The sequence below is a fragment of the Seriola aureovittata genome, chromosome 3 (assembly GCF_021018895.1).
Source record: "Seriola aureovittata isolate HTS-2021-v1 ecotype China chromosome 3, ASM2101889v1, whole genome shotgun sequence".
Classification (NCBI taxonomy): Eukaryota; Metazoa; Chordata; class Actinopteri; order Carangiformes; family Carangidae; genus Seriola; species Seriola aureovittata.
In genome coordinates this window covers 14,182,177-14,197,009 of record NC_079366.1, presented here as the reverse complement: position 1 = coordinate 14,197,009, position 14,833 = coordinate 14,182,177, and the positions used below count along the sequence as shown (strand labels likewise).

Genomic DNA, 14,833 nt, shown 5'->3' with positions numbered 1-14,833 from the left:
AATAAAATCAAATTGAAATAAAAAATAAATCTGAAAAGGACTTTTATATTAATTTTAATCGTACACAACTCACACCAGAGAAAAACTGCTGCTGCACTCCACAGTACAAACCACTGCAAGCAACAGCGATCAGTGATCTCGCCATAGGTGTTTGCCATTCGTAGTGCGAGGTTATATTCCTGCATGGAATATACGGGGTAGCAGCACTTTCCGGCTCTGACTCAGCATAGCATTAACCATTCTTTTAAGATTTACTTAAAATTAAAAACAATTACATATACGAGTACGAAAATTGTCTATTTTTGGCATTTAATTGTTTATTCTGGGCAACTGGCTAACAAAATTCAAAACAGTAAAATTTTGTTTTAAGAACTGCAGGGAAAAGAACCACTGCTGATATGGACTGCTATATGCAAAAATCTTGTTTGCGTACCTTCTGTGGTAGTGCTAAAGTGAGGTAGCAGTTTACATCAGATTAAGTTAATCACTATGGAAAGCAGACGTTCACTCTATTCACTTAAGACCAGACTGAAGTCTGACACCTCCACTAATCAACAGTTGCAAAGACTTGGTCAAAATTGAATGATTCATCCCATGATATTGTATTAAAGATATTGTTCTGCATTATCTAAAGGTAAATCCAAACTTGTCATAAAACAGAGATGTGAACAGATCTTCCTCAGATACAGCAGTGCACTTATGTAGCCACATGACCTGTGTTCACTCAATCCAAACAGCATATCTATGCAAAACATTGCATATTCTAGGCACATATTAATTTTAACTGCCAACATAGTTCAATAAACACCTTCGGGCTTGGATCAATAAAAATACAGGAAGAAGTTTAACGAGAGTCCTGCACTAACAATTTTTGGCCGACATTTTGTGCACAAATAAAGGAAGCAGCGAGGTGAATCATTTCAAAGCTTCAAAATTAGCTCTCAATGCACCAAACTTAGTAAATTTTAGCTTGACTGCGCACCAGGAAAATTGCTTGATGATGAAATGTCCTGTTCATGAGGATTTCGCATCTCTTTTAAACTGCTTAGATCCTCAGAGGGTCATTTAAAAACTCAATACAGCTTAGGATGTGTCTATAGACATCTGTCTGTGTGCATGTGTCCTCCGATGTCTGCTTAGAGAGTGGCTCCATGAAAACCTGCGACCACAGGTGAGGCATAGATAGGGTCTTTCGCCTGTGTGTGTCCGCTGATGTTTTGTCAGTGACTTGTACCGTGTGAAGGTTGCCCCACATTCATTGCAAATATACTTCTCTGATTTAATATGAACATTTTGTTCATGTTCTTTCATGTTGCCCAGCTGCGAGAAGCCTTTACCACACACAGGACAAAGATGCGGTTTCTCTCCTGAGTGGGTCAACCCATGAATATTCAAATCCTGTCGAGAATAGAATCCTTTTCCGCAGATAATGCATTTGTATGGTCTTTCCCCTGTGTGGCTCCTCATGTGTCTCTTAAGTCCTTCTGAACGCGAGAAGCAGCTCTCACACAAAGTGCATCTGAAAGGTTTCTCTCCTGTGTGGGAGCGGAAGTGCCGACGTAGCTCTGAGGCCTTGAAGAAACGCATCCCGCAGTCCGGGCAGCAGTGAGGCTTTTCTGGCTGCTCCTCGTGTGTCTTTTCGTGTGCTTTGCAGTGACCTGACTCAGAGAATCCTTTCCCACAGACTGAGCAGGTGAAAGGCCTCTCCCCAGTGTGCATTCGCTTGTGACGCACAAGTTTGTTAAGTTTACTGAAAGTCTTCATGCAGTATGAGCACTGATGAGGCACCTTTGGTTTCTTTGAGTGTGTGCGCTTATGCCTTTCTAACTTTGAAGGTCTGTTGAAGACTTTTCCACAGTCTGGACAGGGGTGCTTGTTAGTCCTATTGTGGCAATTCTGGTGTCGGATCAGCTTCTCTTGTTGTGTGAAACTTTTATCACAATGCTTACACTGATGAAGAGTCTTAGGCTTCCTCGTGTGCACAGGTTTATGCCTCTCTAGCTTCGATGGTCTGTCAAATACTTTGCCACAGATGGAGCAAGGGTAACACTTGTCTGATATATGGTTCTCTAGCTGTTTAGAGTCCTCTGGCTCAGTAGCAGCCGAAGCATCAGCGGAATCTGATTCTGAGATTACCTTCACAACGACTTCTGCAGGACCTGAGGAACAATCACATCAAAGAATATTTTCTGAATACTTTGCTCAATTAATTGACTGATTTGTTAACTGTTGTGTTGACCAACAACACATGAAAATAAAAAGAAGCATGAACACTTACTTTCCTCTGAAGATTCAGTTTTATGCTCAGATGCAGTGTCTGGGCCCATGACTGCAGCCTGCAGAGAAAGTGCTAAAATTAAATAAGTATTATACAGCAGAAATTCAGTGTTGGTATTTTTATAGATATGTACAATATGGTTAAAGTGATGCTAGATTTTTTCAGGCTGATATTGATGTCAATATTGGGGAGCTTTAAAAAAAAAAAAAAAAAAAAAAAAAAATCTGATGGAGATGTATTGGCTGAGGTTTTTTTTTAACATAACCACATAACATAAATGATACTGATACTGATCTATCGAGATTTTTGGTCACCAAGATACATAGCCAGTGGGACAATTTGCAGGTGAAAAACTAACATATCTGTGTTTCTGCTATTTCTAAATCACCTCAAACCTAGTTTAGCATTCCTGTCCTGCTATGTCTTATTGGCCAACATATACAGAAGCCTGGCCAATGTGTTAGTGACATCTTATTGTTTTTTTAATAGCCAAGGAAAAGAGGTGGTGTCATGATGTGGATGTAAAAAATGCAAGACAATAATTTGATGAAACAGAGAGAAGTCTGATTAAGTTGATTTCCATAAGGTCCCTATAGACCACATTCTGTTTCTGAAGGCTAGGTTTGGTTTTTTGTTAAAAACAGTGACTTTCTTCATTCAGCCAGCCCTATCTTTAACTCTTCTGATTTATTTATTTGCTGATTATCTGAGCTGAGTAATGTCAGGTAAAAGCAAGCCAGGTCTGAGAGAATGCAGAGGTATTCCTTTGGCCAACGAGTGGCCTTCTTTACCAGATACCCATCATCTCTAAAGCAGGATAAACCAGTAACAAAGGCCCATTGTGGGCATCGCCTGTTGAGACTGATACTATTAATATGATTCACCAAATATCTATTTAGCTCAGCTATTTATACTGCTGACTTTGGGGGGGATCAAACTGCACATCAGCAACATGGAAAGAGGAGAAAATACGCAATGAAACAATGCTTAACGCTGAAAATATATTTCAGTTGACGATACCTGAGTGCACCTTGAATTGCAAAGTAACCGGTGGTGATTCAGAGAAGATTACGCTGTCAATGCAGAGTATGCAACATCTGCACATAGGCAGTGCAACTACGCTGAAATGTCTTTGAACTGAGTTTATCATGACCTCATCTCATGACAGACGAACGCCGACCGCCCCATGGTTAACGTTAGCTATTTTACCACTGATGTAGCTGTAAAACAGACGGATAGTGAGTGTTTATCTGGGACACGCATGCACACAAAAAGAGCTAGGTAACGTTAGCTAACTTAGCTGGAGCTAACGTTGTCGCGTCAGCTAACTAAGCCGTTGAAGATTCAGCAGGGCATGTAAGATTGAGTCCAACCTCTCACACAATCCTCAACAGCAAACTTCGTCACATCTTTTCCCCGCAACGTTTTAAATTTAACCTAATTCACGGCTAAATATAGCTAGTTGCAGCAGTTTGCCAGGCAAGCTGTGACAGTGTGGGGTTGATGCTCGTCGCTCCCTTGCATGATACCTTCAAATACCCCACGTAAGTTCGGAAGTTTATATCTTAAAACAGAAAGTTGTTATTTATTACAGTTTTATTTTACTGTTCATGCGGCACATGCCTGCGTTGTGCTGTGGTATTGAAATGATGAGGAGAAAGTGCGAGTTATGTTCCATGTAATTATTTTATTTAAGAGGGAAATGTGTGGACCAAGTTAAACTGGCCAGATACAGTAGACACTCCCAAATCATACACTGACTTACAACGACACGCATGTTCTAAATAACTTATTATACACTGAGAAGACACAACACGTGATAAAAAAAAAGTGACAAAAAAAGAGATAATAAGCATATGATGGCCTATATTACAATATTTTTTTTTTTTGGCTTGGACCCTTGTTTATGTAGACTTTCAAAGTTCAGTAATACAATGTATGCCATAGAGAGTTATACAAATAAACTTGACCTGACCTGTACATATCATGTCAAGTAAAATCTCATTCAGTTGCCTCACAATATGTGTACAAATGTGTATTTCACAAAATAAATATTTCATATATAATATTTGAAATTTACATTAAAAAAATCAAGTCCATTGAAAAAGCATCAAGAAAAACTGGTTCAGGTTCTACAAAAAGATGCATGGTTGCAAGGCGGCCTCTCCACTATTTCACTGAGGGGGAAAGCAATGGGAAAAGGAAATAGAGTTCTGGATGCCCCACACCTCCAGGGACTGGATCCTGAAATGTGTCTTGCAGAGTGGGATGCTCTTGAATGTGTCACAAGATGCTGTGTATCCTCCCTTTAGGTCTTCCTGCAGGCAGAGCGCATGCCCCCCATCGCCACCTAAGAGAAGATACATCCATCATAGATCCGCACATACACACTGTCAGCTGACATTACTGTTGACTTGACATCACTGTTTTTTCAGAGGCCTATCTATTCTATTATTCTAATAATATGTTCAACTGACATACCAATAATGAGCTGACTGTCATCGCCTGCTATAAACATGGCGGCTTCTTGTTCCTTGGGTCTCTTTGGCTCTTTGGCAGTAATGGGTTCCTCTGATGGGGCTGTGAAGGGGATCGTCAGGAAGCTGGGGTCCTGGGGGGTCCCAGCAGGACAGGTCAGAGTTGCAGTGGCTATGGTGGAGATGATCAGGGAGCTGCCACTTTTGGACACCTGGGAGGAGGCACCGTTGCTGATTTGAACCTGCTGTGGGGGAGCTCTTCTGGTTATAATGTTGACCATAGCCTGCTGGTAGCGCTCCATGCTGGGACGAAGCTGAAAGAGTAATCACATTTCTTATTTGACACTCATAGCAATTTAAGAGGCATCCCAGTGAATGACAATGAAGATATGAAGCTGACACAAAATGACTCTGACTTGCAGGAATGTGTCTCACCGTAAAAACGAAACATTCCCCGGTTCCAAAATATGTAAGTTCCTCAGAGTCGTGCTTTCTTCTTTCTGTCATATCTGTCGATAGGAAGGCACCAAAGACCTGAGAAATCAGAAATAATAATATTTCAGTTCTATACAAAATTTATCATCATTATTAGCTTTACAACCTTACAATCTTAGATTCAAAACTAGGATGAAACCAAAAGGAAAAGCATGTGTAGTAAAATGATTAGATGTATCCCAATATTCAGTATGTTACCTCTTCGTCCACAGTTTTAATCATTAAAACCACTGGTTCATGTCCCTCCACGTGTGAATAGAATCTATATGAGAGAAAACAAAACATACCCATGGGTTGTTTTTAATATCCCATAAACTGCAGTGTCATTAATGTCTAAATGAATATTCTATTGACACGGCCTATCTTCACTGTATATCATTTGAAGAGAAAATGCTGTATTTTATTAAGAGGTGGAAGGTTCAAATGCAAGACAAGATCACAATGGATAAAATATCCCTCCATGTCAAACTTGTATGTAACCGGAACTCACTTAAAAGCTGTTTGAGAAATTACCATTTTCTATATGGAACATTTTTTAACTGTGTGGAACAAAATAAAAGAGAGTTTACCACATATTTAGGGATTATTAGTTTCAACTTGAGGTCATTTTGTACATAAACAAAAGTTGCCAACACTAAACTGTAAGTCACTTGACAATCACACTCAAAGCAAACATGTTTATAGTAAAAACAGGCTGCCTCTTTTCTGTTGTTGCGTAACAAGACCTGGGAAACTGTTTTTCACTGCTGGCACATGGTGTTCAGGAGTTTATTGATCCATAATGACCTGCTGGCCTCTTTTAATATTACCAGCATAAACAGAGAGAAGTGAAAGATATAAAGGGTTTTGATGTATGAAAGATGGCAGGATTAGAGTATTGAACAAAGGTTACTTACGAATCCAGGCTTCTTCCATGGTCAGCTGTATTATACAGCCTAATGGGACTGAAAAGGGCAAAGCGCTCAGGTATCCAGGCCCAGACGACTCTCATCTCAGTCCCTGTCACAACACTGGAGCTGAAGTTGGTAAAGTTCACTGACTCGACAGACTGCCTTTAAAAATGATATGTGAAAATGGGATAAAAAAAAGAAAAAAAGAAGTTTGAGCATTTCAAATTAGTTCTGTACATTAATGATCTTTCATCTTATATTTCATCAGTTCCTCTCACAGATATGTTCTGTATCAATTTCTGTATTAACCAACCTCTTCTGGTGGATGCTGACACCTTTTTGCATGAGAGAGTCCTTGTTGGCGTTGAACAGGAGGTTGAGCTCTCTCCGAGTGGCCATTGGGATCATGAAGGCCGCCTCCAGAAGCTTCTCGACTGTGCAGTGGCGAGCTACGTTCTGCACAAACCTTTTCATATCAGTTCTGAAGTCCTCCACGTCCGCCACTCGAGATGAGACGGATACTTTGTAGAGGCTGAGTAAAGCCAATGCCACCCTTCAAAGAATGATTTTGAAATACTTTTACTGTATTGTTACTCAGAAGTAATGGTTATGTCATTAGGAATCAAGTATTCAGAAATAAGGATTTTGATTACATGTGAATATGTAGCAGCAGCAAACCTGTAGAGGACCTTGTAGCCCTCCAGTAGGTAGACATCCAGCACCCTAATGGCGTATGTGAAGGGAAGGTCGGCAAAGATCCACATGATCCAGTCAGAGTAGAACTCAAAGAGGTTTTGGTGAGAGCTGGCGATAAGCTTACGGATGCCTCTGCAACACCTGTTAGCAAGGTCTCCAAAGGTCATACAGGAAGCGCGGTAGGTGAGGAAGGTCTGGTCAATGTAACGCTTGTTGGGGTCATTGTAGCAGATAAGTCGGGACACACTGTGGAAACACTCAGCTTCATCCTGGCTGAAGTGGATGATGAGGGAGACCAGGGCAGGAAGGATAGGGCAAAAGTTCATGTCTGGGAAGTAATTCCCCAGGCAAAGAAGGATCTTCTTAGCAGAGTTCAGACCAGCTTCATTGAGACAGTATCTGGATAAGAAAAGTGCAAGCACAGTGAGTGTATGCACAGTAATTTTATTTATAAGCTATACATGTAGTATAAGCAACATGTCAATGATGCATGAACCAATAAAGTACCTAGGTATTTCTCCTGCCTCCATGTACTCTGGGACTGGGTGGGAGCTGATTTTCTGTTCTCCAAAGAGCTTCTTGGCCAGTTCGTAGAAGACATCTCTGTCTACTGTGCCAGACCTGCTGCAGATATCACATAAGTTCACATAATGATCATTTGGTTAAGTGGATCTATATTAAAATGTACACACTTGTGTTGCAAAAGTCATTTCAGTTCCCCTCTATGCCTGTCTTCATACCAGAAAAGACATTTTTAAGCTTTCGAATTTATGATATACAATGTGACCGTTTTAACCTGGAATTGATGCTGTGGATGATGTGATAATAAGCTTTGGCTCTCAACGTGTGCGGCATGGCCCAGAATCCTCCTCGGCCCATGGCTTTCAGCTGCTGGTGCTCACTCTTCAGGATCTGCTGGTATCTTTTTGCAGCTTCAGGATCGATCATCTCCCAGTCCACAAACTGTCCATATTTCATCCCTGAGCTGGAGCAGATCTCCCAGTTGCCCAACTCAGAGATGGTCATCATGGACACTGACTTGAGACTGCCTTTGCTCCCTAAGCAAAACATGCACGGATAGCTTTAATCTTTATTTTCCTAAACAGTGTAAATTGAATTTTCAAAAATCATTCTCATTTTGGGAGTAGAATCTACATGCCATTATAAAAACATTATTTCAGTACCACTTAGTTCTCTAGAGGGTGAATGCTTGCTTAGTTTAGACTTCTTAAAGGTGACTCGAACACTAGCCCCATCCCCCTCTTTATTCTCCTTCTTGGTCATGTGATGCTGGTGTAGGGAGCTTGCTCTCTGTCTCAGTGGACTGGACCGGTCAAAGTTTCCCATGTCATAGTCGGAGTGAAGCTCTGATGTTTCATAACTGTAAAAGGACCTGGGAAGCAGTTGATTCAGTATTAATTATTTATTGAGTAATTCTGTACCTCTTTTGTGTATTTGTTATGTTGACTGTGGTCTGCTTGTTGTGCAATTCTGCCAAAACATTAAAGGACAAATTTGCATAAATATAAGTAAACATGCCTGTTGCTCTCTGCTATGATCACTAACAAAAACAGTGCAGGTTTTTAAATAGAATGTGAAAACATACCTGGAGCGAGGTCTTAGACAGATTTTGTCTGTCTGTGTCTGCACACCATAGTTCTTCTTGTCCTCTGGGCTGTAATAGGAGTGAGACCTTTGCCTGCTTCTGCCTCCTACCATAGAGTCCAGGTTTTGGGTAGAGGATGTGTGCATTGAGATTGAATTCATATTTCCACAATTGGAGAACTCTGGCGTTCTTGAAACATGAATCATATCCAGTCTTGTTCTTCAAAGAAATGCAAGTAAGAACGTGATATGTCTCCTGTTACTGACTGTACATTCAGAGGAGGATCAGGGCTTTATATAAGCCTGTGGGTGGTGGCCACGTCAGCCAAGCATGGTTTTGTTTGTGGTGATTTCAGTCCCTGAAAGTGAAAGGTTCCACTGATTTTCCTGGTTTAACTTTCATACAACATGCATCTCATTCTGAGAAGTAAGTAGTCAGTCTCTAGACAGCAGCCACATTGGTGCCCATAGCAGACCCAAAATGCAAGGCATTAAAATTTCCAGATCACATGACAAAACACGGGCACCTTTTTAAACACATGATTTGGCCTAGTGTCCTTCAAATACCCTACTCACTGCAATGTATTTATACACTGTTATCTTTATGTTACATGCATCCACTCACTCTATACATTGGACTGCTCATTGCTATTGCAATTGACAAACTTTATATTTGATTGATTTATTTTATGGGGAAATCTATCAAAACATTCATTATTCAGAATAAGGTCATTAGGAAGAGGAAATCAACAACAACAACAATAATATTAATGTCACTTTCTTCTCACTTAAACATCTGTATCTTTATTCTCAATAATGTGCAATATCTGGTTTTACACCTCAGTAGATTTTATATTTATATCTTGTATGTATATATTTTTTTTCATATATGTTAATATATTTCACTTATGTTTAGCTTTGTATTGTTACTATTGTTTTTGCCACTTCTCTAGATGTTACTGTAATTTTGAGCAACCTGGCACAAGAATTTCCTTCGGGTTTAATTAAGTTATATCTTATCTCATCTTATCACATTGGTCTTTCTCTGAAACTGCATCAAAATGCCAAATGAATCTATTCCAAGAAATCTTTTAAAGGTTATTATTCTACAAAACAGATATATGTTGTGATCCAAACACAACCACTGTTTGGTTATGAAACATAAAACGTCTACAAGTACTTATCTTATATGTGGGCTTCACATGTAATTCAGTTGAAAAACAAACTCCTACGCACCATGAGTGAAGATGCAGTCATTCCTTCATGTCAGTTTCCATGGAGGCTGGGGCGATATGAATTCATACTCAAATACTATACCATTCACATTAGATACAGTTCAGTCTGTGGAGACCCATATTGTGACGAAGTCTGAAAGGACAAACATTTTTAGCAAGATATTTTTACTTTCTGTGTATTCTGTCATGCTGCTCAGAGGCTTTTAACAAAAATGACCAATTATACGAAAAATGTTCTGTTTACATGACATCACTTTTTACTTAGGTGCTCATTCTCATATGCCAAACAAATAAGCATCTCTTCCAGTAAATGAAAAGGAATTTTCCTACAAAGAGTGGAAAATGTTGCTGCGTGCAAGTTGTAAATACTCACATTAAACATATTACTTGTTTTACTTGCATGCAGTATGAACTGTCCTGTCAAGGTTTTTATTGAGTTCAAATTTCTGAAGAGAAGATTTATTATTAGATTATTTATTATTATTTATTATTAGATTTTATTATTGATCATCATTTCTTTGATAATATATCATTTGCAACTCTTTGTACTCAAATGTGCAAGTTGATTAAATGTATATACACTTTATGTCATGTATATTATAGTAAATATAAACAATCCAATTGCATTGAAAAGTTCAACCGCGACACTGCAGTCAACTGTTCCTCGCAGCCTGCCGTAGTGACGTCACACCCAAACAAGAAACAGTTTGCTGGTGATTACTGCCGGATGGTTCATACTAAGTGGATTTTCTTTTCTTAGCCAACATTTATCATAATGTCTCAGGATTTGTGGTAAGTTATAGGTGCAAAAGCGCTCAACTGTATTATTAACTACTACAAATGACGCGACTAACCCTGATAGCTACTCTTTCTGTTTCCTGCTAGCTAAAGTGGTAGCTAGATCTTCCATATTAATACTAACGTTTTTGTTAGCCCAATTACAATAACGTCCATCTTCAACAAACCATTAAATAATCTTGTTTTGTGTTTATATGCTGGAAAGTGTATTGTTTTTATATTTACTATTCAGGTTAAAACTTAGGTTGACGTTTGCCGAGCTGAAAGAGGAAACAGGGAATGCTAAAAAAGTCACATGATAAATGTTACGCTTGTGCTCAGTCTCTGACGCTCTACCTAACTATACGAACAATAAACACCCTACAATTCCATACATTTGTGCTGTATAAAAGGCTAATACAGTGTAACTAAAGCTTTTCAGGCTGTCAGTTTGGCTCCTTCAGCTTTTGCAAACACTTAATGAAATATTTACTCATTAAACTCCAGGATCAAAAAAGACCAACGGGATAATAAAACCCTTCTGACAGTCTGAAAATTGAACACTGAACATTATGAGCTTGCTAGACAAACTACAGTGTATTTACTTGCCTTGAGCTGTAAGGTATTATACACTTCTTATATTTTCATAGGTTGCACAGCATTAGGAAACACGTAAATCATTTGTCTTCACCCTGTGCCAACCCACTGACCAGGGATCCAGTCTTTAGTTTTCTTGATTACCACATTGATCATGTAACTTGCCACCCTAATTTATCAGTGGTTGCTTGTTTGTCATGAGTCAGTAATAATGGGTCAATTTACACCTCTGTCCCATTCATTGACCTACAGGTTACAGAACTATGATGCCACTTGTCGCCTGTCACAGGAAATAGCAGAAAACATTCATGAAAGGAACAGGCAGCAGAGAACAGGGGGGAACCCTGCAAAGGTAAGGTGCTACATTCACAAATAAAGTGTTATTGCCTACAAATTTCTCCTGATATAGTTAGGTTTCTTTCTCTAGTAGTCAGTTGGTGTGAATATCTTCTGTCTTTTCAGATCAACATGACACTACGGGCCTCACTGCAGAAGCTGAAACAGAATATCGCCCAGCTCAAAGAGAGTTTGTTGCGAGCTTCATCATCTCGGCGCATGTATCCTTTCTTGCCACAATGTTCCAAACTTTGGAAGTCATGAGACCAAGATTACATTTTGGGATGGAGGTTTCCTTAGCTTGCAGTAGCCATTGTCTTCCTATAGAGGGCATCAGAGTGTTTTGAAAAGGTCTACACTTACAGCTACACTTTTCCCTATTAGAAAGTAATGTTGACCTTTGGCAGGACCTTAACATGTCCTCACCAGAATGCAGTCAGAAGCTGACAGGAGGCAGAACCTCATTGATGACCTGCTAACCAAAGAGAAGCAACTCAATGCCACCTTCAAGGGAGACATCGCAGAGCCAGAACCTTCCAGGTATTGAAATATTGGCAGGTTATTTTTTATCCTAAATGAGAGGAAAAATTAAGAAAATAAATACATAAATCTCAGTAAGTATCCTCTGATTGACTAAGAAGACTATGTTTTGACAATTAGACCATTGCATCCAAATTTTAAAGGTTTTTGTGAATCTCAACATATTTATCAATAAAAATACTACTACTAAAAATACTACTCATATTTCACTAGTTCACTTGTCCCTCTCCTTGCAGCCCCTGTAGCTGGTAGGAATTCACAGTGACTTATCCACAGAAACCATAGACAAATGCTCATTGATGTAGATTGTGACTTTTATTATATGCATGTAGGGTAATTTCTTTAACTATAAAGCCATGCTGCTGTCTGAAATAGCCCAAATGAACAGCACTTTGGTTGAAAAAAAGAAAGTGCAGGGATAGTCAGCTTGTAGCTTAAGTAATTAAAGAAAATCCAGGAATATTGGTCTACCCTCTCGGTCTGTTACTGTTGAACAGTATCAGAAGTGCCAAACAAAGCATCACCCCATGATGCTTCAGGGGGCATCCTGCTTAGAACACGTCAACTTTCATTTTGTGATTTTCCTCTCAGATATCTTTTTTTATACATAAAATCCTGTGCTGGTTGCCCAATTAAAAATAATGAATTCTCATTATCTTGTCTATGTCCTTGACCAGAGGGGTCATAGGCTCTGTTCTCTGCTTTGATGATATGTCACTGGTCACTAACTTTCTGTGAAAGTCTTTGTACATCCGGTATGACCCATGTGTCGTGACCTCTCCCTGTGCTATCACTCGGAAGGAAGTGCCTGTCTGCCATTTTGACAAGGTGCTTAACTTCATAGCTCAATCTTTTTCATTAAGAGATTTGCTCGCTTTGCACTGTTGATCACACATTTGGCACCCCCTGAAATGGACACACACACACACACATTCATTCATATGAATGTGTGTGTGTATGTGTGTCCGCCTGTGTGTTGATGAACAATAATGGAAGAAGGAGTGAGTTTACAGTTTATAACTCTCCACTGAGCATTTATTCTAATACTTATGGAGCTAATCAAGGAGCTGGATGCCACAACTGATATCCTCTTTATCATCTGATATCATGTCAGTGTGACAGCTTTGGAGAACCTTTGGCAGCAGGCAGTCATTACTTTGTGTAAGGTTTGACCTGGTGCGGGCCAGGTGATATTTGTTTGGACAGGGAAGAGGAAATGATATCCTGTTGTTAACTTCATCTAGCTTCTCATATCTGTTTTATAAATGAGCATTTTATTGTTTTTACATTTCAGAGGCATCAACGTTTATAGAAAAAAATCTGTTTTGTGGCCATAGATGATTTTTTTTAAAATGTTTTTTGGAATAACTGAAATGACGGTAGAATGAGACCAAGCATCACAGTTTAGAGGAACACTTTTACTGACGCCTTGATAAGAGACTGCATTTTTCTGATATCTTCACAAGCTTTGGTTTTGGGATTGATCTGCTTAGCAGTGCTTTACACAGGCTTTCATCTTTTTACAGACCACACACCCAATTACATAAAAGGCTCTGTAAAAAAACATTCTCAAATGACATTTGCTAATAAATTAGCTTGGCAAACTGTAATCATGTGGTCGTATGGTTTTTAGTTTGCTCAGTGTGACCTAAATTTAATAGTGATATGTGGTGGGTAATTTGGATTTGTGAGTAGGACCCATTCCCACTGTGTGGTCTCTGAGGACGGACAGAATGTAGGAGGGGGTGGATTGACCATGCTTGGATAACCTAAGCCGCTCTTTTTTTTTTCTTTTTTTTTCTTTTTTTTGGATAGATGAAAAGAGATGGAGGTTGCAGAGGGGACTTTAATCTATCCTGGAAACAATACATTCTAAGCATCTCCATTTCAGACTAAGGAAAAAAAGGACATGGCGCCTAGGTTTGAAGGCTCAGTTCACCCCACCTTTCCTCCATTATTCACTAACCTCTCCTTTGTATGTGATTGCACTGGAAATAGTTGTAATTAGTTAAATCTCGCCTGTTCAAGTCACTCAGTCAGGACCTGGGTGCTCAGGCCAAGAGATTGTTGCTGCCAAGAGATGTGCCTGACTGATTTTGGCGCGCCCCACTGGTTGGTTAATTGGATCTTCACACACTGGGCACTTGCATGGAGGAAGTGGAGGGCTGGCACACAGCGTCATAGTAATCAAACATGTCAGAGAGATTACACCGAATGCCTTGTTTCACCTACTCCAATGATGGTATCAGGCTCAGCCAACCAGCTTTATGAATGGTCTCACAATGCTTTACTGACCACTTCAGTGAAACACAGTGAGATGCATGAGTTTGGGTGAGATAAAAGCAGTTTTATAAATTTTTACTGAAAAAAAAAAGAGATTAATCAAGCAAAAGAAGGACATTTAAAGGCTTTAATTTTTTAATTTGAATTTACTGACCGGCTGACTGAAAGACTGAACTTTGCTAACTGGACATCAAAACCACAGCAAACACTCATAGTATGTTATAGTGGTAGTATTATTTCCATAGTCACTGATAAACCAACATATGGCTCAGGTCAATTTTTCTGGGGTTGACCATCAGACGACTTGCTCTCAACAGACATAGTTAAATCCAGCCTTACACAGAGACCATGAACCCATCACTGCAAGACAGCCATGGGGTGGGGGTGGGGGTGGGGGTGGGGGTTCTGAAACACAGCTTTAAGCTATTAGCAGAAGAATAGTTTTTAAACCACACAGCGGCGTTTAGTACTGCACAGCACAGTGAGTTCTCTGGTCTGTCACTTTGTCAGAGCAAAGCCTCCCCAGCAGTCCACACTCCTGTGACAGATTAACATGCACTGTTTACACTCTGTGCAAACTAACCTGGTATTTTTCAATCATTCAAAAAAAACTTAAAAGACAAA

The 14,833-nt window shown here is 39.6% G+C and overlaps 3 protein-coding genes across 5 annotated transcripts in view; 1 reads left to right on the top strand and 2 right to left on the bottom strand.

Moving 5' to 3' along the window:
* Window positions 1-38: 38 nt before the first annotated feature.
* LOC130166067 (zinc finger protein 501-like) lies at window positions 39-3,794 on the bottom strand. 2 transcript variants are annotated; one of them, XM_056371384.1, is made up of 3 exons: window positions 3,299-3,794; window positions 2,279-2,336; window positions 39-2,159 (listed from the first exon to the last, which is right to left on the bottom strand). In XM_056371384.1, exons 2-3 carry the CDS (start codon window positions 2,325-2,327, stop codon window positions 1,084-1,086), a joined length of 1,125 nt encoding a protein of 374 aa, XP_056227359.1. In that variant the 5' UTR covers window positions 2,328-2,336; window positions 3,299-3,794; the 3' UTR covers window positions 39-1,083. The 2 variants fall into 2 exon arrangements, with proteins under 2 accessions (XP_056227359.1, XP_056227360.1); XM_056371385.1 differs by having other exon boundaries at window positions 3,652-3,794.
* Window positions 3,795-3,964: 170 nt separating this feature from the next.
* Window positions 3,965-8,694, bottom strand: LOC130166064 (TBC1 domain family member 24-like). 2 transcript variants are annotated; one of them, XM_056371377.1, is made up of 11 exons: window positions 8,443-8,694; window positions 8,021-8,229; window positions 7,633-7,894; window positions 7,344-7,460; window positions 6,819-7,235; window positions 6,454-6,693; window positions 6,147-6,302; window positions 5,449-5,512; window positions 5,191-5,289; window positions 4,760-5,069; window positions 3,965-4,628 (listed from the first exon to the last, which is right to left on the bottom strand). In XM_056371377.1, the coding sequence occupies exons 1-11, from the start codon at window positions 8,646-8,648 to the stop codon at window positions 4,453-4,455; spliced, it is 2,256 nt and encodes a 751-aa protein (XP_056227352.1). In that variant the 5' UTR covers window positions 8,649-8,694; the 3' UTR covers window positions 3,965-4,452. The 2 variants fall into 2 exon arrangements, with proteins under 2 accessions (XP_056227352.1, XP_056227353.1); XM_056371378.1 differs by having other exon boundaries at window positions 7,344-7,457.
* A 1,641-nt stretch (window positions 8,695-10,335) lies between these two features.
* Window positions 10,336-14,833, top strand: part of stx8 (syntaxin 8) — a 42,586-nt gene continuing 38,088 nt past the window's right edge. The window contains exons 1-4 of the mRNA XM_056371387.1: window positions 10,336-10,468; window positions 11,303-11,402; window positions 11,513-11,607; window positions 11,816-11,926. Coding sequence (XP_056227362.1) covers window positions 10,452-10,468; window positions 11,303-11,402; window positions 11,513-11,607; window positions 11,816-11,926 — 323 coding nt within the window. The 5' untranslated portion in view covers window positions 10,336-10,451. The remainder of the gene's footprint in view (window positions 10,469-11,302; window positions 11,403-11,512; window positions 11,608-11,815; window positions 11,927-14,833) is intronic.

What these genes read in the sequence shown, in the direction of transcription:
- LOC130166067 (XM_056371384.1), bottom strand. Translation starts at nt 2,327, where the DNA reads ATGGGCCCAGACACTGCATCTGAGCATAAAACTGAATCTTCAGAGGAA. An exon ending in AACTGAATCTTCAGAGGAAA is followed by an intron (nt 2,160 to 2,278) that starts GTAAGTGTTCAT and finishes ATTGTTCCTCAG; the next exon opens with GTCCTGCAGAAGTCGTTGTG.
- LOC130166064 (XM_056371377.1), bottom strand. Translation starts at nt 8,648, where the DNA reads ATGATTCATGTTTCAAGAACGCCAGAGTTCTCCAATTGTGGAAATATG. An exon ending in ACCCTCTAGAGAACTAAGTG is followed by an intron (nt 7,895 to 8,020) that starts GTACTGAAATAA and finishes TGTTTTGCTTAG; the next exon opens with GGAGCAAAGGCAGTCTCAAG. An exon ending in CATGGAAGAAGCCTGGATTC is followed by an intron (nt 5,513 to 6,146) that starts GTAAGTAACCTT and finishes TCTCTCATATAG; the next exon opens with ATTCTATTCACACGTGGAGG.